Source organism: Manacus candei, unplaced genomic scaffold, assembly GCF_025592945.1.
Source record: "Manacus candei isolate 608988 ecotype Guabito, Panama unplaced genomic scaffold, ASM2559294v1 h1tg000299l, whole genome shotgun sequence".
NCBI lineage: Eukaryota > Metazoa > Chordata > Aves > Passeriformes > Pipridae > Manacus > Manacus candei.
Window position 1 is genome coordinate 135,177 of NW_026138347.1, and position 23,969 is coordinate 159,145.

The 23,969-nt window shown below is 50.2% G+C and overlaps 1 protein-coding gene across 9 annotated transcripts; it reads right to left on the reverse strand.

The window, feature by feature from the left end:
- ANKRD16 (ankyrin repeat domain 16) lies at positions 1-23,872 on the reverse strand. 9 transcript variants are annotated; one of them, XM_051775452.1, is made up of 9 exons: positions 16,935-17,657; positions 14,422-14,642; positions 10,938-10,980; positions 10,015-10,123; positions 6,237-6,272; positions 5,945-6,070; positions 3,374-3,452; positions 1,063-1,267; positions 1-635 (listed from the first exon to the last, which is right to left on the reverse strand). In XM_051775452.1, exons 1-8 carry the CDS (start codon positions 17,264-17,266, stop codon positions 1,107-1,109), a joined length of 1,107 nt encoding a protein of 368 aa, XP_051631412.1. In that variant the 5' UTR covers positions 17,267-17,657; the 3' UTR covers positions 1-635; positions 1,063-1,106. The 9 variants fall into 9 exon arrangements, with proteins under 9 accessions (XP_051631412.1, XP_051631414.1, XP_051631413.1 ...); XM_051775454.1 differs by lacking the exon at positions 6,237-6,272 and adding an exon at positions 6,570-6,605; XM_051775453.1 differs by lacking the exon at positions 6,237-6,272 and adding an exon at positions 6,819-6,854.
- Between the last annotated feature and the right edge of the window lie 97 nt (positions 23,873-23,969).

Below are 23,969 nucleotides of genomic sequence, written 5' to 3' on the forward strand. Positions count from 1 at the left end.
AATGATTTGGGATTTTTATAGGGATAAAAGCACTCCCTTGCCCAGCCAGGGGCTGATCCAGCTCCCACCACCCACCAGCACCTTCAGCAATAATTCCTTTTTCCTCCTGGGTGAGGATTTTTCCTCCTTCTCCACAGAGGGAGAAACGAGACCACTCAACTTACTCCCTGCCTGATTTTCCACCTCTCCTACCCCAAAAAAGCAGAATCCCATTGGTTTTCCCTCCTGGCATTAGGCACAAACAAGGGCAGTCTGTGTTTCTATGGAATTTGCAATTCCAGCTCCTTTTTTTTTTTTCAGCCCGATCCAAAGACCCTCAATGTCATTGCAAGGCTGAGGTCCCACTATGGGTTCCAGCAAGATTTGGGATCAGCTTTGGGATTCCCAAAAGGTTGATGCAGCTTGGAGATTCCCTGTCCTTGTCCAAAGAGATGGCAGTTAAAGGAATTTAGTGGAGAGAAGGTCCAGGAAGGGCCATAAAACTCAACATTCCAGGTGGATCTTCTCCTTTGGGATGTGGGAATGTCCCAGCAGGAGCCGGGCAGGTCCCATGAAGGTGGCATCTTCCTTGGATATTTCCCTGCAGCCTCAGCTGTTTGGATGCTCCAGGAGCTGCACCAGGAGGAAGTTCAGCCCTGGAATTTGGGAGGGAAGGAAGAAAGAGCCGTAAATTTCCAACGGTGGGGTCAGGAGCGAGACACGATCATGGAATGGTTTGGGGTGGAAGGGACCTCAAAGCTCATCTCATTCCAACCCCTGCCATGGGCAGGGACACTTCCCACTATCCCAGGTTGCTCCAACCTGGCCTGGGAGACACTTCCAGGGATCCAGGGGCAGCCACAACTTCCCTGGAAAACCTGTGCTGGGGCCTCCCCGCCCTCCCGGGGAAGAGCCCAGACCCATCACACCCATGACCTTTTTGAGATAATCCCATTTAATATTACATTTATTACATTCCCAAATGCCAAGCTTGGCTCCTCTCCTCAATTTTGGGTGAAAATCCCACCATTTTAAACCGATATTTCCCTAAATCCGAACGCTGTTCCGCGACCACCGACGTACCACGCCGGCCGGAAATCCACCGGGCTCCTCCCGTTCCTTGTGCCTCACGTGGTGACCTGGGATTCCTGGAACACCTGGATGACCTCTGGCTTCCTGGCGAGCTGCTGGGCCAGCGTTCCCGAGCCATCCGGAGTGTCCCGGAGCCCGGCACGGAGCAGGATCCGCGTGGCCTCCGCCTGCTGCCCGGCCACGGCCGCGTGCAGGGCTGGGAATGTGGGATGGGGTCACGGAATCAGGGAACGGCTCGGCTCGGAAGGGACCTCAAGGATCATCCAGTTCCAACCCCAACACCCTCCGCTATCCCAGGTTGCTCCCAAGCCCCGTCCAACCTGCCCTGGGATGTTCCCAGGGATGGGAATCCCGGTGTTTCACCACCTTCCTTGGAAAAACTGTCTTCCTTTGACCTAATGTGCATCCTGATCCCCATGGATAATCCATGCAGGTGCCAACACAAGAGAGGAATATCCAACTTGTGTTTCACCCCCCTCATTGCAAATGATTTCTTCCTTCTGTCTGATCTAATGTGCATCCTGATCCCCATGGATAATCCATGCAGGTGCCAAATCGGGATGAGGAGCTTCCCAAGGACACAGGGACACAAACACAGCAACTGGAGCCATGGAAAACCTTCCAGGGCTGGATGAGCTCAGCAGAGCCAGGATTTACTTCCTGAACCTGCCCTTGGAATTCCCAGGGATGGGAATCCCTGTGTTTCACCACCTTCCTTGGAAAAACTGTCTTCCTTTGACCTAATGTGCATCCTGATCCCCATGGATAATCCATGCCGGTGCCAAATTGGGATGAGGAGCTTCCCAAGGACACAGGGACACAAACACAGCCACAGAAATCATCCCAGGGCTGGATGAGCTCAGCAGAGCTGGGATTTACTCCCTGCACCTGGCCTTGGATATTCCCAGGGATTCCTTGGATATTCCTCTCCAGGAAACTTGTGTTTCACCCCCCTCATTGCAAATGATTTTTTCCTTCTGTCTGATCTAACGTGCATCCTGATCCCCATGGATAATCCATGCAGGTGCCAAATCAGGATGAGGAGCTTCCCAAGGACACAGGGACACAAACCCAGCAGCTGGAGCCATGGAAAAGCTTCCAGAGCTTGATGAGCTCAGCAGAGCCAGGATTTACTCCCTGAACCTGCCCTTGGACGTTCCCAGGGATGGGAATCCCGGTGTTCCACCCTCCTCATTGGAAAAACTGTCTTCCTTTAATCTACTGTGCATCCTGATCCCCATGGATAATCCATGCAGTGCCAAAGCGGGATGAGGAGCTTCCCAAGGACACAGGGACACTGACACAGCATCCAACAGGCAGGAGGAGCCATGGAAAACCTTCCAGGGCTGGATGAGCTCAGCAGAGCTGGGATTTACTCCTTGCACCTGCCCTTGGACATTCCCAGGGATGGGAATCCCTGTGTTTAACCACCTTCCTTGGAAAAACTGTCTTCCTTTGACCTAATGTGCATCCTGATCCCCATGGATAATCCATGCAGGTGCCAAATCAGGATGAGGAGCTTCCCAAGGACACAGGGACACTGTCACAGCATCCACCAGGCAGGAGGAGCCATGGAAAACATCCCAGGGCTGGATGAGCTCCGCAGAGCCGGGATTCCCTCCCGGAGGGGACGGATGGAGAGATGCCCCCAGGTGTTTTTAACCAAACCTGAGGACTGGTTAAAAGCTGCCAATTTTGGCAATTTTGGCTGGAACCATTTCTGTGGGTTTTGTTCCCAAGACAGAGATGCTGCTGCAGGAGCTGCCGGAGCCTCTCCCGCCGGGAATGCCGACTCCGGCATCGCTATGGTAACTCTATTTACGTCCCAGCCCTGTGTTATTATTTGCTCATGAGCCCATTTCTGGGCTGTTTGCTGGGAAATCGAGGCTGGGGAGCTCGTGGAAATCCCTGGATTCATCCACCCAACCCGCTCCAGGCGGGCTCGTTCCAGCCAAATTCCGGCGAGGCGGAGAATCGAAGCGCTGGAAAAGTCTCGTGGAAAAAATTAAGGAGGTGGATAAAGCCCTGGTTTGCATCTCTGTTCTTCCTCCAGGGAACATCTCTGCTCTTCCCCAAGGGAAAAGCCCCCGAGCCAGAAGCACCAGAAATTCCAGCAAGTGAATGAAAACCGGGAAAAAAAAACAAACCAAAAGCCCTGTTTTCACGTCATGCTGCTCCCAGAGCCTTCGGTATCCATGGATTTGGGATCTCCCTGCGTGCTCCAGGGTGACCTGGAGGTTGGGATGCCCTTATGGAAGCTCTGGGGGTCAGGCAGAGGGGGAAGGAGCAGCTCCTTCCTTACCGGAACGGCTCTTCCCGTCCTGAGCCTGGAGATCGGCGCCGAGGGACAGCAGCGTCAGGATGGTGTGTCCGTGTCCCTCCTGCAGGGAAACAGGGAATTCGGGATCAGCTCTGATGGTCCCTCACCTGGGAGGGCATGGATCTGCCCTGTCATGGTCAAATCTGAGGATACCAGGAGCTGCTCCAAGATCCTCTGGAGCTTGGAGCGGATGGAAAGTCGGGGTTAGGTGCCTGTGGAAGTGCAGGTGGGATCCACGAGGCAGGAATTCCCCTGGCACAGCAGGAACGCTGCTGTTATCCCACGGGAATGGGCCAGAGAGGTGCCACCAGGCACCTTCATGGAATGCCAGGATGGTTTGGGTGGGAAGGGACCTCAAATCCCATCCAGTTCCAACCCCAGGGGCACCTTCCACTATCCCAGGTTGCTCCATCCTGGTCTTGGACACTTCCAGGGATCCAGGGGCAGCCACAGCTTCTCTGGGAAATCCATTCCAGCCCCTCCCCTTCCTTCCCCATATCCCATCTCTCCCTGCCCTCTGGCACTGGGAAGCCATTCCCTGTGTCCTGTCCCTCCACACCTTGTCCAAAGTCCCTTTCCAGCTTTCAATTCCATATCCCTGTAACTCCCAGTTGCTCTTCCCGGGGTTATTTCAGCTCCAGGAGCTGCTGCTCCCGCGGGCTGTGGATTTCCCAAAGGATTGCTCCAGGATTTGGGATGCCCTGTGAGATGACACAGCCAGCCATGACCCCCTGTGTCCTCCCTCCTTCCTCTGCCCAGAATTCCAGACTCCACAGGGGAAAACACAGCACAGCCCCCACCCCTCTCCTCTCTCCATAAATAAATCCTGTCTCCCTTGATAACATGCCTGATCCTGGAATTCTTCAATGCCATCAATTAGCAGGATGAGAATGGAAAGCTCTTTTTTATCCCCTTTTCCCTCATTCCCACAGGATTCCACAGCATCTTCCCCGTGCCCGAGGCTCCCCTTTCCCTGCTGCATTTTCCATGGCTCCACTCCCTTTTCCATGGCAAAGAGGTGGAGCCAGGAATTGCTTCAGCTGCCACAGCCTGGGCAGCAAATTGAGTTGAGAAAAGAACCAACCCCATAATTCGATTTTCCCGTGTTTAATAAATGCCAAAAGAAAAGAAGGATAAAGGAAAAAAAAACCCCATCCCAAAAGAAATGATGGTGTAAATCCAAAGTGACACCGAGCCCAGGCCAGGGAGGGAATCCCATCCAGCCCTTCCCTAATCAGCCAGGACGGAGCTGGGATCTTCTCCAAGGCACATTGTATTCCCCAAAAACGTCCCCTTGGCAACCAGAAGGGTTTTCTGGGAGCAAGGAGGGAAAGGGGAGCCAGGAGAAAGGGCTCCTTTGTGGGGTTGGATCCCACTGCCAGCATTCCCAGGGGAGGTTTTTATAGGAGTGGGGGCACTGGGATGCTGCTTTATTCCCACTGCAAGTCTAGACCAGGCTCTGAGTGCTGCAGGTTTGAGCCTGGGAGGTTTAAAACCCCGGGATCTGGGCAGGGATGGTCCCTGGCTGCCGGGTGCCGGCACGGTGTGGAGTGAAAATTCCAGGCAGGAGGGAATCCTGGCCAGCAGGATTTTGGGATCTGCTTTGCAGGACTCGCAGCCCATCAGGCCCTGCTTCCCACGCAGGAGGAGGAGGAGAAAGCTCCAAGGATTCTCACTGCCTGGAATTCAAAACAGCTCCAGAGTGAAGGACACAGATAAGCTCCGGGAGCTCCCACTGCTTCCCACGTCGGGGCACATCCTGCAACCCTCTGCACAGCTGGAATCATGGAATCATGGAATGGCTTGGCTGGGAAGGGACCTCTAAAGGTCATCTGGTCCAACAGGAACATCCTCTGATATCCCAGGTTGCTCCAACCTGGCCTTGGACACTTCCAGGGATCCAGGGGCAGCCACAGCTTCTCTGGGAAATCCATTCCAGCCCCTCCCCACCCTCCCAGCCAGCAATTCCTTCCCAATATCCCACCTATCCCTGCCCTCTGGCACTGGGAAGCCATTCCCTGTGTCCTGTCCCTCCAGGCCTTGTCCCCAGTCCCTCTCCAGCTCTCCTGGAGCCCCTTTAGGCCCTGCCAGGGGCTCTCAGCTCTCCCTGGAGCCTTCTCTTCTCCAGGGGAACCGCCCCCAGCTCTCCCAGCCTGGCTCCAGAGGAGAGGGAATCCAGAATCATGGAATCCCAGGATTGTCTGGGTGGGAAAGGACCTTAAAAACCTCCAGTGCCACCCCTGCCATGGGCAGGGACACTTTCCACTAGCCCAGGTTGCTCCAACAGAGCCTTGGACACTTCCAGGGATCCAGGGGCAGCCACAGCTTCTCTGGGAATTCCATTCCAGCCTCTCCCCACCCTCCCAGCCAGCAACTCCTTCCCAATATCCCACCTAACCCTGCCCAGAAAACAGGGAATGGGACTGCTCAGGAGCAGATGGACAGGGACAGAGGATGAGCCCGGAATGCAACTCCTCCCTCCCCCAAACCAGGCTGTTTGAGGTGCCTGGCAAAGGATCCCTTTTCCAGGAGATTCTGGGAGCAGGGACCAACCTTGGCCGCGTAGTGCAGGGCCGGGATCCGCAGGGAAGTGGCTCTTCCATTGACATCCACCCCCAGCTCGGCCACCAGGAACTGGAGGGATCCATCCTGGGCTGTCACAGCTGCCCTGTGCAGGGCCTGGGCTCCCAGGGCATCCAGGGCTGTGGGACAGGCCTGGAATTATGGAAAGTCATGGAATTAACACACAGGGAACTCAGAGCCTGAGCTCCCAGGGCATCCAGGGCTGTGGGACAGGCCTGGAATTATGGAAAGTCATGGAATTAATACACAGGGAACTCAGAGCCTGAGCTCCCAGGGCATCCATGGCTGTGGGACAGGCCTGGAATTAAGGAAAGTCATGGAATTAATACACAGGGAACTCAGAGCCTGAGCTCCCAGGAGATCCATGGCTGTGGGACAGGGCTGGAATTAAGGAAAGTTATGGAATTAATACATAGGGAACTCAGAGCCTGAGCTCCCAGGAGATCCATGGCTGTGGGATAGGGCTGGAATTATGGAAAGTAATGGAATTAATACATAAGGGAACTCAGAGCCGGAGCTCCCAGGGCATCCATGGCTGTGGGACAGGGCTGGAATTAAGGAAAGTCATGGAATTAATACACAGGGAACTCAGAGCCTGAGCTCCCAGGGCATCCATGGCTGTGGGACAGGCCTGGAATTATGGAAAGTCATGGAATTAATACACAGGGAACTCAGAGCCTGAGCTCCCAGGAGATCCATGGCTGTGGGACAGGGCTGGAATTAAGGAAAGTTATGGAATTAATACATAGGGAACTCAGAGCCTGAGCTCCCAGGAGATCCATGGCTGTGGGACAGGCCTGGAATTAAGGAAAGTCATGGAATTAATACATAGGGAACTCAGAGCCTGAGCTCCCAGGGCATCCATGGCTGTGGGACAGGCCTGGAATTATGGAAAGTCATGGAATTAATACACAGGGAACTCAGAGCCTGAGCTCCCAGGAGATCCATGGCTCTGGGACAGGGCTGGAATTAAGGAAAGTCATGGAATTAACACACAAGGCACTCAGAGCCTGAGCTCCCAGGGCATCCATGGCTGTGGGACAGGCCTGGAATTAAGGAAAGTCATGGAATTAATACACAGGGAACTCAGACCTGAGCTCCCGGGGCGTCCATGGGTGTGGGATAAGGCTGGAATTATGGAAAGTCATGGAATTAATACATAAGGGAACTCAGAGCTGAGCTCCCAGGAGATCCATGGCTGTGGGATAGGGCTGGAATTAAGGAAAGTAATGGAATTAACACACAGGGAACTCAGAGCCTGAGCTCCCGGGGCATCCATGGTTGTGGGACACGCCTGGAATTAAGGAAAGTCATGGAATTAATACACAGGGCACTTGTGGCCTGAGCTCCCAGGGCATCCATGGCTGTGAAACACACCTGGAATTAAGGAAAGTCATGGAATTAACACACAGGGAACTCAGAGCTGAGCTCCCAGGAGATCCATGGCTGTGGGATAGGGCTGGAATTATGGATAGCCATGGAATTAACACACAGGGCACTCAGAGCCTGAGCTCCCAGGGCATCCATGGCTGTGGGATAGGGCTGGAATTAAGGAAAGTCATGGAATTAATACACAGGGAACTCAGAGCCTGAGCTCCCAGGGCATCCATGGCTGTGGGATAGGGCTGGAATTAAGGAAAGTTATGGAATTAATACATAGGGAACTCAGAGCCTGAGCTCCCAGGAGATCCATGGCTGTGGGATAGGGCTGGAATTATGGAAAGTAATGGAATTAATACATAAGGGAACTTAGAGCCGGAGCTCCCAGGGCATCCATGGCTGTGGGACAGGGCTGGAATTAAGGAAAGTCATGGAATTAACACACAAGGCACTCAGAGCCTGAGCTCCCAGGGCATCCATGGCTGTGGGACAGGCCTGGAATTAAGGAAAGTCATGGAATTAATACACAGGGAACTCAGACCTGAGCTCCCGGGGCGTCCATGGGTGTGGGATAAGGCTGGAATTATGGAAAGTCATGGAATTAATACATAAGGGAACTCAGAGCTGAGCTCCCAGGAGATCCATGGCTGTGGGATAGGGCTGGAATTAAGGAAAGTAATGGAATTAACACACAGGGAACTCAGAGCCTGAGCTCCCAGGGCATCCATGGTTGTGGGACACGCCTGGAATTAAGGAAAGTCATGGAATTAATACACAGGGCACTTGTGGCCTGAGCTCCCAGGGCATCCATGGCTGTGAAACACACCTGGAATTAAGGAAAGTCATGGAATTAACACACAGGGAACTCAGAGCCTGAGCTCCCAGGAGATCCATGGCTGTGGGATAGGGCTGGAATTATGGATAGCCATGGAATTAACACACAGGGCACTCAGAGCCTGAGCTCCCAGGGCATCCATGGCTGTGGGATAGGGCTGGAATTAAGGAAAGTCATGGAATTAATACACAGGGAACTCAGAGCCTGAGCTCCCAGGGCATCCATGGCTGTGGGATAGGGCTGGAATTAAGAAAAGTCATGGAATTAATACATAGGGAACTCAGAGCCTGAGCTCCCAGGGCATCCATGGCTGTGGGATAGGGCTGGAATTAAGGAAAGTCATGGAATTAATACACAGGGAACTCAGAGCCTGAGCTCCCAGGGCATCCATGGCTGTGGGATAGGGCTGGAATTATGGAAAATCATGGAATTAACACACAGGGAACTCAGAGCCTGAGCTCCCAGGCTGTGGGATAGGGCCGGAATTAAGGAAAATCATGGAATTAACACACAGGGAACTCAGAGCCTGAGCTCCCAGGGCAGCCATGGCTGTGGGATAGGGCTGGAATTAAGGAAAGTCATGGAGTTAACACACAGTGCACTCATCCCCAAGGATATCACCCAATTTCCTGAGGGCTGGTGGTGACTTAAGGCTTTATAAAACCTGGGAGGCACCAACCCTTCCAGTGATCCCAGTGCTGCTCCATGGCCAAGGTTAATTGAGGGAATTAAACCAACTCTCCCACCTTCAGAGCCCGAAATGTGAGACTGAAACCGTCAGGGAACATCCCAATCCCGTGGGAATGAGCCCTGAGGGGGCCCCAGCCGGCTCAGATGGCTCAGCAATCAATAAATGATCAATAAATAATGCAGGGGGCTGGCTCCTGCCATCAGTAAATGATCAATAAATAATGCAGGCTGGGAGGGTGGGGAGGGGCTGGAATGAATCTCCCAAAGAAGCTGTGGCTGCCTCTGGATCCCTGGAAGTGTCCAAGGCCAGGATGGAGCAACCTGGGATAGTGGGAGGTGTTGGGGTTGGAACTGGATGATCTTTAAGGCCCCTTCCATCCCAAACCATTCCAGGATCTCCCATCTCTCCCAGCTCAGGGGTGTTTGTTCCTCACCTCTAAGAATTGACCCTCAAACTGTTTTTTCCCCTCTGGTGACAAATCCAGAGGAACTGGGGCCTGTTTGTTCTCCTGTTTGCACAGAGAGGATTTGATCCCTGGCTCTGCCCAGTGCAGGAGTTCCTTCCCTGCCAGGAGCAGAGATTCCATGGATTTATATTTCTCTCAGTGCCTGAGCAGTGCTGGGGGACATGTCAAGACCATAAACATGGTTTTTAGTCATTTTGAGACCCAGCAAAGCCCAAAAGGCTTCAGAGAAGCCTTTCAAGATCTCCTGGGCTTGGATATCTGAAGATCCCAAGAGGGATTTCAGGCAACCTCTGGCCCCTTCTCTCTGTGCTGGGCAGCACCCAAGGGGCAAAGCTTGTTGCCCAGAGAAGCTGTGGCTGCCCCTGGATCCCTGGAAGTGCCCAAGGCCAGGATGGGAGAGTGGGAAGTGTTGGGGTTGGACCTGGATGATCTTTAAGGTCCCTCCAACCCAAACCATCCCAGGATTCCACAATTCCTGCCCCAGGGTGAGATCTCCACCTGGATCCGAGTCCTGGTGACCTTGCTCACCTCCAAGGGGATTCTCCCTTTTCATACAACCCCTTTTCTTTACAATCTGGGAACTTTCTTCTTTATGACACAAATTTTCCTTCTTCCCTGTCCTGGCAGCTCCTGGAAGGGGCAGGAGAGGGGTTTTTTTGGGCACCTACCTGGTGTTTTTCCAGGAGCATCCGGGCGATGTCGAGGTGCCCGTTCTGGATTGCATCCATGAAGGGAGTGACTCCACACTTGTCCCTGCTGTCAGGTCGGTAGTGGCACCTGGGAGAGGAGAAAAAAAAAGCAAGGAACAGAGCTGCTGGCAGCAATCAAATCCTCATGGAAAGAGGCCATCGACACTGGCATTGAAAATGGAACATATAAACCCTGCTGGATAAACCTGTCTCGGTGTTTTAGGGCCTGGGGGGGGTTTTTTGGGGTCAGAGGTTTGGGCAAGCCAGGCTTCTGCAGATGATTTATAATTCCCTTTCCCCGTGCCCAGAGGGCCTCCAGGATGGGCAAGGTATGCCCTGGAAGCAGGGAAAAAACCCTGGATCCTCGTGTAATGATGTGGGAAAAAAATCAGAGCCCACAAATCTCATTGAGAAGAGAAAAAAACTGAATTAAAGCTGAATTAAGCCTGGCTCAAACCACAGAGCTGGTATTAACAAGGCTGGGCTTAGCTGCAATTCCCAGGGAAAGGGAACAGCGTCAGGCATGACTGGGCTGATTTAAAGCCACTCCACGGCCCAAAAACAAAAGATAAGCCCAGCCTAGCAAAGCTGCACCCCGGGCACTGGAGCCGCCAGAAATCCGCCGCGTTGTTGTTGCCCATCCGGCCTCGGGAATGAATCAGCAGGGAAAAGAAAGGCCGGGTTACATAACTGGGGGTTGTGTCACAGCCGTGGCAGCACATCCAGGGAGAGCCCTTGTCCCCCCACCCCCAGCCAGCTGGGAAAAACCTGGAGCGCGGGGAGAGAGCGCCGGGCTCGCAGCTGCTTCCCCAAGGGAAGCGGCACAAGCGGCCTTTGTGTCCCCCCCAGCCTGGCAGAGGGCGGGAGGAGGGGGAGGAAAAAGCTGGGAAGAGCCTGCTTACCGCTCCAGGAGCAGCTCCACGACCCGGGAACAGCCGTGCATGGCTGGGAGAGAGAGGGAATACAAGGATCAGTCGTGGGAATACGCGGCACCCACCCACCCACCGGTGATCAGGGTTCTGATCCGTCTGGCTCGGTCGTGGAGCAGGGAAAGGGCTCCAAGAGGCTGGGAATTGGGAGTTTTTCAATTAAAAAAGCCTTTCCTTTCCTTGATCTCCCAGGAAAACGGGAGATAAAGCAGGGAAAAGATACGACACAGGCGCCGTTTGGCTCTACCTGCAGTGGATTAAACCGAATTAAACCGGCTACAAAGAGCCTTTTCTCCCAAGGATTTGTCGATTCCCGATGGGAAATCCAGGGAGAAGCAGAAGGGACACAAAGCAGGGAGCTGGGGGAAGAGCTGGGATGGCATTTCCACCCCTCCTCAGCCACTCCCATCCCATCATCCTAAGGAAGGATCCTCACCCAGGCACCGGCTCAGAGGGAAAAACAACAGCAGCGGGGGAGGATTTGAACACCCTGCCCTGAAATATTCCCGGTTCATTCCCATTTTTTAAACACTTCCCATCACACAGCCTTTTTTGTTGTTGTTGTTGTTGGTTTTCCCTGCAGGTCATTTTGTAAAACAAACGGAATATATTAAGGAAAATAATAATAATAATAATAATAATAATATCAAAGGAAGCCTGGAGCTGCTCCCTCAGGAGATGGGAAAAGGGCCCCTGGGAAATGTGTGTCACCAGGAACAACCTTCAGATGCTCCTTGAAATCCCAATCCCATCCTCCCAGATTTTGGCTCTTTCTGAGCCCCGAGCTGATGGAAACACAGGCTGGGAATTTTGGGGGGGATTTTCGAACGGATTGGCTTTAAAAAAAAAAAATCCAATTTAAAAAAAACTCCATCCTTTACCAGGAAAGGATGCCACACTCAGATCCTGCCGAATTCCACCTCCTCTCATTCCACCTTCCCAGCTCTCTTCCCTCAGGCTACGGATGTAGGAAGCAGCAAAAGCTTAAGGAACCAAGCCCAGGGGAGGAAAATGATCCAAGGATAAGTGTGCCAGGGAGCCAGCTGGACTGGCCACGGGTCAGTGAGCTCATATCCACACCCTTGGGATGGGAACTCATGGATAGGGGAGTTTTGTCTTGATGGGATTGCCCCTGGCAGCTCCAGCCCCTCCATCCCCGTGGATTTCCACTGGGATTGGGGGGGAGGGAGGGAAATGGGGATATTGGTACCTCCTGGAGCAGCTGCCTCTGGAATCATCCTGGTTTAAGTTATACTGGGGGAAGTGGTGGTTTAAGCAGCTCCAGCCATTCCCACTTCCCAGTGGCTCCCACACCTGGATCAGCAAAAGACCAGGAATCAACCCAAAATCATGGATATGTGGCTTTTCCACAGGGAAGTCAGACAGAGGAGACAATACAGAGGAGGAGACACCTCTTTGGAGCAGGAGAACTGGGTGCTGTATCCCAATGTTGTCTGTATTCCCATATCCCAAGTGCTAGGAGGGAGGAGGCTTTCAACTAACTCCAGGTCCAAAAATCCCTCTTTTCCCACAGGATAATCCTCACCCTGCTCCCAATCCTTTCCCCAGATCCCACCCCAACACCCAGCTCTCTGAGAGGGAGCTGCCAGCTCCAAGGAAACACAAAACCTGGGATGGGGCTGGGACAGGAGAACACACACCAAAAAACCCAAAAATCAGGATCCGGCGTTTCCCACTCGGGCAAAGCCTGAGACAAACAACTCATTCCCTTGTTTTTTCATTCCCAGGTCAGGCACAAGGACTCCAGGTGCAGTTGGTGCCCAAGGGCTGGAATTGTCAGTGCTGATGGAGCAGAGTGTGACAGGGCAAGGGCTGGAAAAGGAATGGGAATGACAGGAAAGGAGCAGCACATCCAACAGATTAATTACAGCACAGCAAGGGGGGGGGCTCACAACACCTCGGGTCTTTCCAGAGAGTCAATCCCTACTAAATTCTTTGGGAAAGGAGTTTGGAGCAGCCAAAGGTCATCTCTCCTGTGGAGATGATGGAATATGCAGCCAAATCCCACTTGGGATGGGGATTGTGTCCTTCTGCTCCCCACAAACCTGGGGATGGTTGTGGATCCCTCGACCACGTCCCTCTCTGGATATTTCCTTTTAGATATCCTTTATATATCCTTTGAAAGCAAGGAAAAGGGCAGGGAATGGGAATTGGGCGTGGTGGGCTCCAACTCCAGCAGCTCCTGTGTATTCCCAGCAGGGATGATCCCTCCCCTTGGCAGAAGGGAACTCTGGATATCTCACCCTGGGATAATTCCTTCTTGGGAGCGAGGTGAGAACAGCAAAGCCTCAAATCCATGACTGGAATTGTGGAATCATCTGGCTTGGAAAAGAGCTCTGAGATGACAGAGTCCCAGCTGTCCCCCAGCACTGCCACGGCCACCACAAATCCACGTCCCCAAGTGCCACATCCACAGGGGTTTGAAATCCCTCCAGGGATGGGGACTCCACCCCTGCCCTGGGCAGCCCCTTCCAATGTTTAACTGCCCTTTCCTTGAAGGAATTTTCCCAATATCCAATTTTGACCTCCCCTGGAGCAGCTTGAGGCCCCTGAGGACACTATAACTGATCAGAGGAGAGCTGAGAGCCCCTGGCAGGGCCTAAGGGGGCTCCAGGAGAGCTGGAGAGGGACTGGGGACAAGGCCTGGAGGGACAGGACACAGGGAATGGCTTCCCACTGCCAGAGGGCAGGGATGGATGGGATATTGGGAAGGAATTGGTGGCTGGGAGGGTGGGGAGGGGCTGGAACGGATTTCCCAGAGAAACTGTGGCTGCCTCTGGATCCCTGGAAGTGTCCAAGGCCAGGTTGGAGCAACCTGGGATAGTGGAAGGTGTCCCTGCCCATGCCAGGGATAGTGGCACTGGATGGGCTTTAAGGTCCCTTCCCACCCAGACAATCCTGGGATTCCATGATTCTGGAGCCCCTCTGCTCTGGAGCCAGGCTGGGAGAGCTGGGAATGTTCCCCTGGAGAAGAGAAGGCTCCAGGGAGAGCTGAGAGCCCCTGGCAGGGCCTAAAGGGGCTCCAGGAGAGCTGGAGAGGGACTGGAGACAAGGCCTGGAGGGACAGGACACAGGGAATGGCTTCCCACTGCCAGAGGACAGGCAAATCCTTGGATTTTCCCCAAGGGCAATTCACAGCTTTACACACCAGCAAGGAAAAGCATGTTGGGAGGTATTCCAAGATTTGGGAGCTTGGATATATCCAGGACAGGGAGGCAGAGATGGACACCTCGTTCCAAGGAGGCCAAAGCCAGTGCAGGATCTCCTGGGAAGGATCCACCACTCTTTCCCTGCGGTTTTGCTTCCCCAAAATCCACACAAGCTGGAACAACATCCCTTTTTCCCCCCTGGAACAGCATCCCTTCTCCCAGGAACAACATCCCTTTCCCATTCTCCCTCTTCCAACCCAGCTGCTTCCAAGGGGTCTCCCCTTTACCTGCCGTGTGCAGGGGTGTCCTCCTGATGGTGCTCTCCGTGTCCCAGATCCCTGGGGACACATCCAGGAGGTACCGGAGCACCTCGGGATGCCCCTCCCTGCTGGCAATGTGGAAGCAATTCCAGCCATCCTTATTCCTCAGCAGCGGGTTGGCTCCGTGCTCCACCAGGGAGCTGATCACCTCCAGGTTTTTCCTGGTGCAAGCCATCATGAGGGGAGTCCTGGAAAGAAAATCCGGGACTCCAATCAATGGGATAACCCGGGAGACAGGGAGGAACAGGCCTGATGTCCCACCTGGATCCAGGGGATTTTACAGCACTGCTTTTCCATGCAGGGAATACAAAGTGCAGCTCCTTTTCCACACAATCCCTCAGAGCACTGAGGCTTTTTCCAAAGGTTAGGGAGCACCCAGATCCCGGTTTTTAAATCCATGGATGGACGGGAGGGCACTGTGGGCCTGTGACACAAATCCAGGCACGGGCAGCTCATGGAATCTCGGCCTCCCTCTGCTCCCCCTGATGTCAGATCCAGGCTGGCACAGCCTCAATTCCCACCACTGGAATGCTGCCTTTGGAATTGCGTCGGTTCAGCTCTAGAGGAGCTTCCCGGGCTTGGATCTGGGAGCAATAATTTATAACTTTTAGGAGAAACAGGGGGAAATAAGTGATAAAGCTGGAATTTATCCCAAAAAGACACTGGATCCTGGGCTGATCCCACAGTGTGGGCAGCAGGAGAGGGAGGGATTTCCTCTCTTTGCCCTGCTCAGGCGAGATCCCACATGGAATTCAGGTCTGGGGTCCTCAACAGCAGGATGTGGAGCTGCTGGAGCAAATCCAGAGATGCTCCCAGGGCTGGATTCCCTCTGCTCTGGAGCAAGGCTGGGAGAGCTGGGAATGTTCACCTGGAGAAGGGAAGGCTCCAGGGAGAGCTGAGAGCCCCTTGTAGGGCCTAAAGGGGCTCCAGGAGAGCTGGAGAGGGACTGGGGACAAGGCAGGGAGGGACAGGACACAGGGAGTGGCTTTCCAGTGCCAGAGGGCAGGGATGGATGGGATATTGGGAAGGAATTCCTGGATGGCAGGTTGGGGAGAGGCTGGAATGAATCTCCCAAAGAAGCTGTGGCTGCCCCTGGATCCCTGGAAGTGTCCAAGGCCCAGTTGGAGCAACCTGGGAGAGTGGGAGGTGCCCCTGCCCATGGCAGGGGTGGCACTGGAGGTTTTTAAGGTCCCTTCCCACCCAGACAATCCTGGGATTCCATGATTCTGGAGCCCCTCTGCTCTGGAGCAAGGCTGGGAGAGCTGGGAATGTTCCCCTGGAGAAGAGAAGGCTCCAGGGAGAGCTGAGAGCCCCTGGCAGGGCCTAAAGGGGCTCCAGGAGAGCTGGAGAGGGACTGGGGACAAGGCATGGAGGGACAGGACACAGGGAATGGCTTCCCAGTGCCAGAGGGCAGGGATGGATGGGATATTGGGAAGGAATTGCTGGCTGGGAGGGTGGGGAGGGGCTGGAATGAATCTCCCAGAGAAGCTGTGGCTGCCCCTGGATCCCTGGGAGTGTCCAAGACCAGGATGGAGTGACCTGGGATAGTGGAAGGTGTCCCTGCCCATGGCAGGGGTGGCACTGGAGGTTTTTAAGGTCCCTTCCCACCCAGACAATCCTGGGATTCCATGATTCTGGAGCCCCTCTGCTCTGGAGCCAGGCTGGGAGAGCTGGGAATGTTCCCCTGGAGAAGAGAAGGCTCCAGGGAGAGCTGAGAGCCCCTTGCAGGGCCTAAAGGGGCTCCAGGAGAGCTGGAGAGGGACTGGGGACAAGGCAGGGAGGGACAGGACACAGGGAATGGCTTCCCAGTGCCAGAGGGCAGGGTTAGATGGGATGCTGGGAAGGAATTCCTGGCTGGGAGGGTGGGGAGGGGCTGGAATGAATCTCCCAAAGAAGCTGTGGCTGCCCCTGGATCCCTGGAAGTGTCCAAGGCCCAGTTGGAGCAACCTGGGAGAGTGGGAGGTGCCCCTGCCCATGGCAGGGGTGGCATTGGAGGTCTTTAAGGTCCCTTCCCACCCAGACAATCCTGGCATTCCATGATTCTGGAGCCCCTCTGCTCTGAAGCCAGGCTGGGAGAGCTGGGAATGTTCCCCTGGAGAAGAGAAGGCTCCAGGGAGAGCTGAGAGCCCCTGGCAGGGCCTAAAGGGGCTCCAGGAGAGCTGGAGAGGGACTGGGGACAAGGGATGGAGGGACAGGACACAGGGAATGGCTTCCCAGTGCCAGAGGGCAGGGATGGGTGGGATATTGGGAAGGAATTGCTGGCTGGGAGGGTGGGGAGGGGCCAGAATGAATCTCCCAGAGAAGCTGTGGCTGCCCCTGTATCCCTGGAAGTGTCCAAGGCCAGGCTGGAGCAACCTGGGATAATGGGAGGCGTCGGGGTCAGAACTGGAGGTTCAGGATCCCTTTAAGGTCCCTTCCCACCCAAACCATTCCACGGTTCCACCTTCCCCGCCCCAGAAATCCCCGAATCCCAGACCCACCAGTCGGCCTTCTTCAGGCAGTCCACGCTGGCCCCGCGCTCCAGGAGGAAGGACACGCATTCCCCGTGCCCCATGGAAGCCGCCTCATGGATGGGCCTCTTGTAGTCCCCGTTGGCCACCTCCACGTCCATGCCCAGCTCCCGCACCAGGAATTCCAGCACGTCCCTGTGTCCCATCCGAGCCGCGTGGTGCAGCAGGGTGTCCCCCAGGCGTCCCCAGCGCCGGCTCCTTGCCTCTGGAATGTCCTCTGGATGCAGCTCGTCCCTCAGGAGATCCAGCCTCCCCTCCTGCACCAGCCGCAGGAGCCGCCGCGGCCTCTCCCGCTCCGCCATGGACCCGGCGCTGGGGGGAAAAGAGGGGGAAAATCGGGATTAGAGGGGGAAAGGGAGGGATGTTCTGGGGGTTGGGATGAGAGGGAATGAGGTTTTCCCTCAGGGAAAGCAGGATTTGGCCTCTGCCTCCAGGAATCTCCTGGAAAACGGGGAGTTCCTTTCTCCCAAGGAAGTCCACAAAATGGCGTCTCCCTCAGGATGAGCAGGAATTTCCTTCTCCCTCAGGGTAAGTAAAATTTTCCTTTTCCCTCAGGATAATTAAAAATTCCCTTTACCCTCAGGATAACCAGAAGTTTCCTCCTCCCTCAGGGTAACCAGGAATTTCCTTCTCCCTCAGGATAACCAGGAATTTCCTTTTCCCTCAGGATAATTAAAACTTTCCTTCTCCCTTCAGGGTAATTAAAAGTTTCTTTCTCCCTCAGGGTAATTAAAATTTTCCTTCTCCCTCAGGATAAATAAAAATTCCCTTTTCCCTCAGGGTAACCAGAAGTTTCCTCCTCCCTCAGGATAACCAGGAATCTCCTTCTCCCTCAGGATAAGTAAAATTTTCCTTTTCCATCAGGATAATTAAAATTTTCCTTTTCCCTCAGGATAATTAAAATTTTCCTTTTCCCTCAGGATAATTAAAATTTTCCTTTTCCCTCAGGATAATTAAAATTTTCCTTTTCCCTCAGGATAATTAAAATTTTCCTTTTCCCTCAGGATAATTAAAATTTTCCTTTTCCCTCAGGATAATTAAAATTTTCCTTTTCCCTCAGGATAACTAAAAATTCCCTTTTCCCTCAGGATAACTAAAAATTCCCTTTTCCCTCAGGATAACTAAAAATTCCCTTTTCCCTCAGGATAACTAAAAATTCCCTTTTCCCTCAGGATAACTAAAAATTCCCTTTTCCCTCAGGATAACTAAAAATTCCCTTTTCCCTCAGGATAACTAAAAATTCCCTTTTCCCTCAGGATAACTAAAAATTCCCTTTTCCCTCAGGATAATTAAAAATTCCCTTTTCCCTCAGGATAAATAAAAATTCCCTTTTCCCTCAGGGTAACCAGAAGTTTCCTTCTCCCTCAGGATAATTAAAACTTTCCTTTTCCCTCAGGATAAGTAAAATTTTCCTTCTCCCTCAGGGTAATTAAAATTTTCCTTCTCCCTCAGGATAAATAAAAATTCCCTTTTCCCTCAGGGTAACCAGAAGTTTCCTCCTCCCTCAGGATAACCAGGAATTTCCTTCTCCCTCAGGATAAGTAAAATTTTCCTTCTCCCTCAGGGTAATTAAAAGTTTCTTTCTCCCTCAGGATAGTTAAAATTTTCCTTTTCCCTCAGGATAATTAAAATTTTCCTTTTCCCCCAGGATAATTAAAATTTTCCTTTTCCCCCAGGATAATTAAAATTTTCCTTTTCCCCCAGGATAATTAAAATTTTCCTTTTCCCCCAGGATAATTAAAATTTTCCTTTTCCCTCAGGATAATTAAAATTTTCCTTTTCCCTCAGGATAATTAAAATTTTCCTTTTCCCTCAGGGTAATTAAAATTTTCCTTCTCCCTCAGGGTAATTAAAATTTTCCTTTTCCCTCAGGGTAATTAAAATTTTCCTTTTCCCTCAGGATAATTAAAATTTTCCTTTTCCCTCAGGATAATTAAAATTTTCCTTTTCCCTCAGGATAAATAAAAATTCCCTTTTCCCTCAGGGTAACCAGAAGTTTCCTTCTCCCTCAGGATAATTAAAACTTCCCTTTTCCCTCAGGATAAGTAAAATTTTCCTTCTCCCTTCAGGGTAATTAAAAGTTTCTTTCTCCCTCAGGATAGTTAAAATTTTCCTTTTCCCTCAGGATAATTAAAAGTTTCTTTCTCCCTCAGGATAGTTAAAATTTTCCTTTTCCCTCAGGATAATTAAAAATTCCCTTTTCCCTCAGGATAATTAAAAATTCCCTTTTCCCTCAGGATAATTAAAAATTCCCTTTTCCCTCAGGGTAACCAGAAGTTTCCTCCTCCCTCAGGATAACCAGGAATTTCCTTCTCCCTCAGGATAATTAAAAACTTTCCTTTTCCCTCAGGATAAGTAAAATTTTCCTTCTCCCTCAGGGTAATTAAAAGTTTCTTTCTCCCTCAGAATAATTAAAATTTTCCTTTTCCCTCAGGATAAATAAAAATTCCCTTTTCCCTCAGGATAACTAAAAATTCCCTTTTCCCTCAGGATAATTAAAAATTCCCTTTTCCCTCAGGATAATTAAAAATTCCCTTTTCCCTCAGGATAATTAAAAATTCCCTTTTCCCTCAGGATAACCAGAAGTTTCCTCCTCCCTCAGGATAAGTAAAAGTTTCCTTCTCCCTTAGGATAAGTAAAATTTTCCTTCTCCCTCAGGAGAATTAAAATTTTCCTTCTCCCTCAGGATAACTAGGAATTTCCTTCTCCCTCAGGATAACTAGGAATTTCCTTCTCCCTCAGGATAACTAGGAATTTCCTTCTCCCTCAAGTAAAAATTCTCTTTTCCCTCAGGATAACCAGAAATTTCCTCTTCCCTGAGGATAACCAGGAATTTCCTTCTCCCTCAGAATAAGTAAAATTTTCCTTCTCCCTCAGGATAACCAGGAATTTCCTTCTCCCTCAGGATAATTAAAACTTTCCTTTTCCCTCAGGGTAAGTAAAATTTTCCTCCTCCCTTCAGGGTAATTAAAAGTTTCTTTCTCCCTCAGGATAGTTAAAATTTTCCTTCTCCCTCAGGATAATTAAAATTTTCCTTTTCCCTCAGGATAATTAAAATTTTCCTTCTCCCTCAGGATAATTAAAATTTTCCTTCTCCCTCAGGATAATTAAAATTTTCCTTCTCCCTCAGGATAATTAAAATTTTCCCTCTCCCTCAGGATAAATAAAAATTCCCTTTTCCCTCAGGGTAATTAAAACTTTCCTTTTCCCTCAGGATAATTAAAACTTTCCTTTTCCCTCAGGAAAATTAAAACTTTCCTTTTCCCTCAGGATAAGTAAAATTTTCCTTCTCCCTCAGGGTAATAAAAAGTTTCTTTCTCCCTCAGGATAATTAAAATTTTCCTTTTCCCTCAGGATAATTAAAATTTTCCTTTTCCCTCAGGATAATTAAAAATTTCCTTTTCCCTCTGAATAAATAAACATTCCCTTTTCCCTCAGGATAACTAAAAATTCCCTTTTCCCTCAGGATAAATAAAAATTCCCCTTTCCCTCACGGTAACCAGAAGTTTCCTCCTCCCTCAAGATAACCAGGAATTTCCTTCTCCCTCAGGATAATTAAAACTTTCCTTTTCCCTCAGGATAAGTAAAATTTTCCTTCTCCCTCAGGGTAAAAAAAAGTTTCTTTCTCCCTCAGGATAATTAAAATTTTCCTTTTCCCTCAGGATAAATAAAAATTCCCTTTTTCCTCAGGATAAATAAAAATTCCCTTTTCCCTCAGGGTAACCAGAAGTTTCCTCCTCCCTCAGGATAACCAAGAATTTCCTTCTCCCTCAGGATAATTAAAACTTTCCTTTTCCTTCAGGATAAGTAAAATTTTCCTCCTCCCTTCAGGGTAATTAAAAGTTTCTTTCTCCCTCAGGATAATTAAAATTTTCCTTCTCCCTCAGGATAATTAAAATTTTCCTTTTTTCCTCAGGATAAATAAAAATTCCCTTTTCCCTCAGGATAAATAAAAATTCCCTTCTCCCTCAGGATAAATAAAAATTCCCTTTTCCCTCAGGATAAATAAAAATTCCCTTCTCCCTCAGGATAAATAAAAATTCCCTTTTCCCTCAGGATAACCAGAAGTTTCCTCCTCCCTCAGGATAACCAGGAATTTCCTTCTCCCTCAGGATAATTAAAACTTTCCTTTTCCCTCAGGATAAGTAAAATTTTCCTTCTCCCTCAGGGTAATAAAAAGTTTCTTTCTCCCTCAGGATAATTAAAAATTCCCTTTTCCCTCAGGATAATTAAAAATTCCCTTTTCTCTCAGGATAACCAGGAATTTCCTTCTCCCTCAGGGTAATTAAAAGTTTTCTTCTCCCTCAGGATAATTAAAATTTTCCTTCTCCCTCAGGATAACCAGGAATTTCCTTCTCCCTCAAGATAAGTAAAAATTCCCTTTTCCCTCAGGATAACCAGAAGTTTCCTCTTCCCTTAGGATAACCAGGAATTTCCTTCTCCCTCAGGATAATTAAAATTTTCCTTCTCCCTCAGGATAATTAAAATTTTCCTTCTCCCTCAGGATAATTAAAATTTTCCTTCTCCCTCAGGATAATTAAAATTTTCCTTCTCCCTCAGGATAATTAAAATTTTCCTTTTCCCTCAGGATAACCAGAAGTTTCCTTCTCCCTCAGGATAATTAAAACTTTCCTTTTCCCTCAGGGTAAGTAAAATTTTCTGTCTCCCTCAGGATAAGTGAAAATCCCCTTTTCCTTCAGGATAACCAGAAGTTTCCTCCTCCCTCGGGATAACCAGGAATTTCCTTCTCCCTCAGGATAATTAAAAATTCCCTTTTCCCTCAGGATAATTAAAAATTCCCTTTTCCCTCAGGATAAATAAAAATTCCCTTTTCCCTCAGGATAATTAAAAATTCCCTTTTCCCTCAGGATAATTAAAAATTCCCTTTTCCCTCAGGATAATTAAAAATTCCCTTTTCCCTCAGGATAATTAAAAATTCCCTTTTCCCTCAGGATAATTAAAAATTCCCTTTTCCCTCAGGATAATTAAAAATTCCCTTTTCCCTCAGGATAATTAAAAATTCCCTTTTCCCTCAGGATAATTAAAAATTCCTTTTTCCCTCAGGATAACCAGAAGTTTCCTCCTCCCTCAGGATAACCAGGAATTTCCTTCTCCCTCAGGATAATTAAAACTTTCCTTTTCCCTCAGGATAAGTAAAATTTTCCTTTTCCCTCAGGATAACCAGAAGTTTCCTTCTCCCTCAGGATAACCAGGAATTTCCTTCTCCCTCAAGTAAAATTCCCTTTTCCCTCAGGATAACCAGAAGTTTCCTCCTCCCTCAGGATAACCAGGAATTTCCTTCTCCCTCAGGGTAAGTAAAATTTTCCTTCTCCCTCAGGATAAGTAAAAATTCCCTTTTCCCTCAGGACAACGAGAAATTTCCTTCTCTCTCAACATAATTAAAATTTTCCTTTTCCCTCAGGAAAACCTGAAATTTCCTCTTTCTTCCGGAAAACCAGATTTCTTCAGGAAAACCAGGAATTTCTTCTCCCTTCATGAAATCCAGGAACCAGCCAATCCCTTGGTAAAACAGAAATTTCCTCTTCCTTTGGGAAAATTGGGAAGTAGTCTCTCCTTCCAGAGAGTAAGATTTGCTTTTCCTTGGGAAAATCAGGATTTGGGCTTTTCCTCAGGAAAAACAGAAATTGCCTTTCCCCTTGAGAAAACCTGGAGATTCCTTTTCCCTTGGGAAATACAGGAACCAAAGGTTCCCTCTGGAAAAGCAGGAAATTAAATTTTCCCTCTGGAAAAGCAGAATCCAGCCTCCCCCTCAGGAAAAGAAGGAACTGCTCTATCTTTTAGGAAAAAAGAAATTCCCTTTTTCCTTAGGAAAACCAGGAACCAGCTTCTGCCTCTGGAAAAAAAAACAAAACCAGAAATTTCCTTTTCCCACTGGGAAAAAAAGAAATGTCTTTTTCCCAGTGGAAAAACAAAGTTAATTTTCCATGGGAGAAGGAAGTTCTTTTCCCTCATGAAAACCAGGAAGGGGCCTCTTCCTCAGGAAAAATTTCCTTTTCCAGCAGGAAAAATGGAAACCAAACTTTCCCTCCAGAAAACCAGAAATTCCCTTTTCCTCAGGAAAATCAGGAACCCGCCTCCTCCTCAGGAAAAACACATATTCCTCTTTTTTTCCCCAGGAAAACCAGGCAATTTCTTTTTACTCAGGAAAACCAGGAACCTGCCTCTTCCTCCAGAAAATCTGTAATTCCTTTTCTTCCCTCAGGAGTTGTCAGAAAATGGACCATCCTTCAGGAAAAGGGGAAATTTCCTTTTCCTTCAGAAAAACCTGGAATTTTCGAAAACCAGAAACTTCCCTTTTCCCTTGGAAAAACAAGGAAATAGCCACTCCCCCGGGAAAAACAGGATTCTCCTTTTCCAGCTGGAAAACCTGGAATCGGCGTCTCTCTTAGGAAAAACAGGAATTTAATCTTCCCTCGGGAGAATTAGAAAGCAGCCTCTCCCCCTCTGGAAACACAGACATTCCCATTCCCCTTTAGGAAAACTAGAAAATTCCCTCTTCCTCTTAGGAAAACCAGAAAACGGTTGGAAATCCAGGGATTTCGCTTTCCCTCGGGAAAACAGGAATTTTCCTTCTTTCTTCTGGAAAATTAACAATCTCCTTCTCCCTCTGGACAACCAGACACCAGCGTCTCCTCCAGGAAAAGCTGTAATTCCCTATTCCCTGAAAAAAAAAAAGGAAGGAAAAAAACTAAATTCCCTTTTCCCTCCAAAAAACCGGGAGAAATTCCCTTTTCCCTCAGGAAAAGCGCTAATTCCCTTTATCCCGAGAGAATCCCGGAATCGGGGGGTTCCCTCAGGGTGGGGACCCCCCAGATTTTCCCCCCCTTTTCCCTCATTCCCACCTCACGGGATCATTCCCGGCTTTTCCAACCCACCCGCGCTCCGTAGTGACGTCACACCCGGCGACGTGACGTCACGGCGAGGGCCCCGCGGGAAACCTCCTCGTCCCCGCCCCAACCCGGAAGTGAGGCGCTATTGGTCAAC

What these genes read in the sequence shown, in the direction of transcription:
- ANKRD16 (XM_051775452.1), bottom strand. Translation starts at nt 17,266, where the DNA reads ATGGCGGAGCGGGAGAGGCCGCGGCGGCTCCTGCGGCTGGTGCAGGAG. An exon ending in TGGATGCCCTGGGAGCTCAG is followed by an intron (nt 6,071 to 6,236) that starts GCTCTGAGTTCC and finishes CTGGGAGCCCAG; the next exon opens with GCCCTGCACAGGGCAGCTGT. An exon ending in GGACGGGAAGAGCCGTTCCG is followed by an intron (nt 1,268 to 3,373) that starts GTAAGGAAGGAG and finishes CCACATTCCCAG; the next exon opens with CCCTGCACGCGGCCGTGGCC.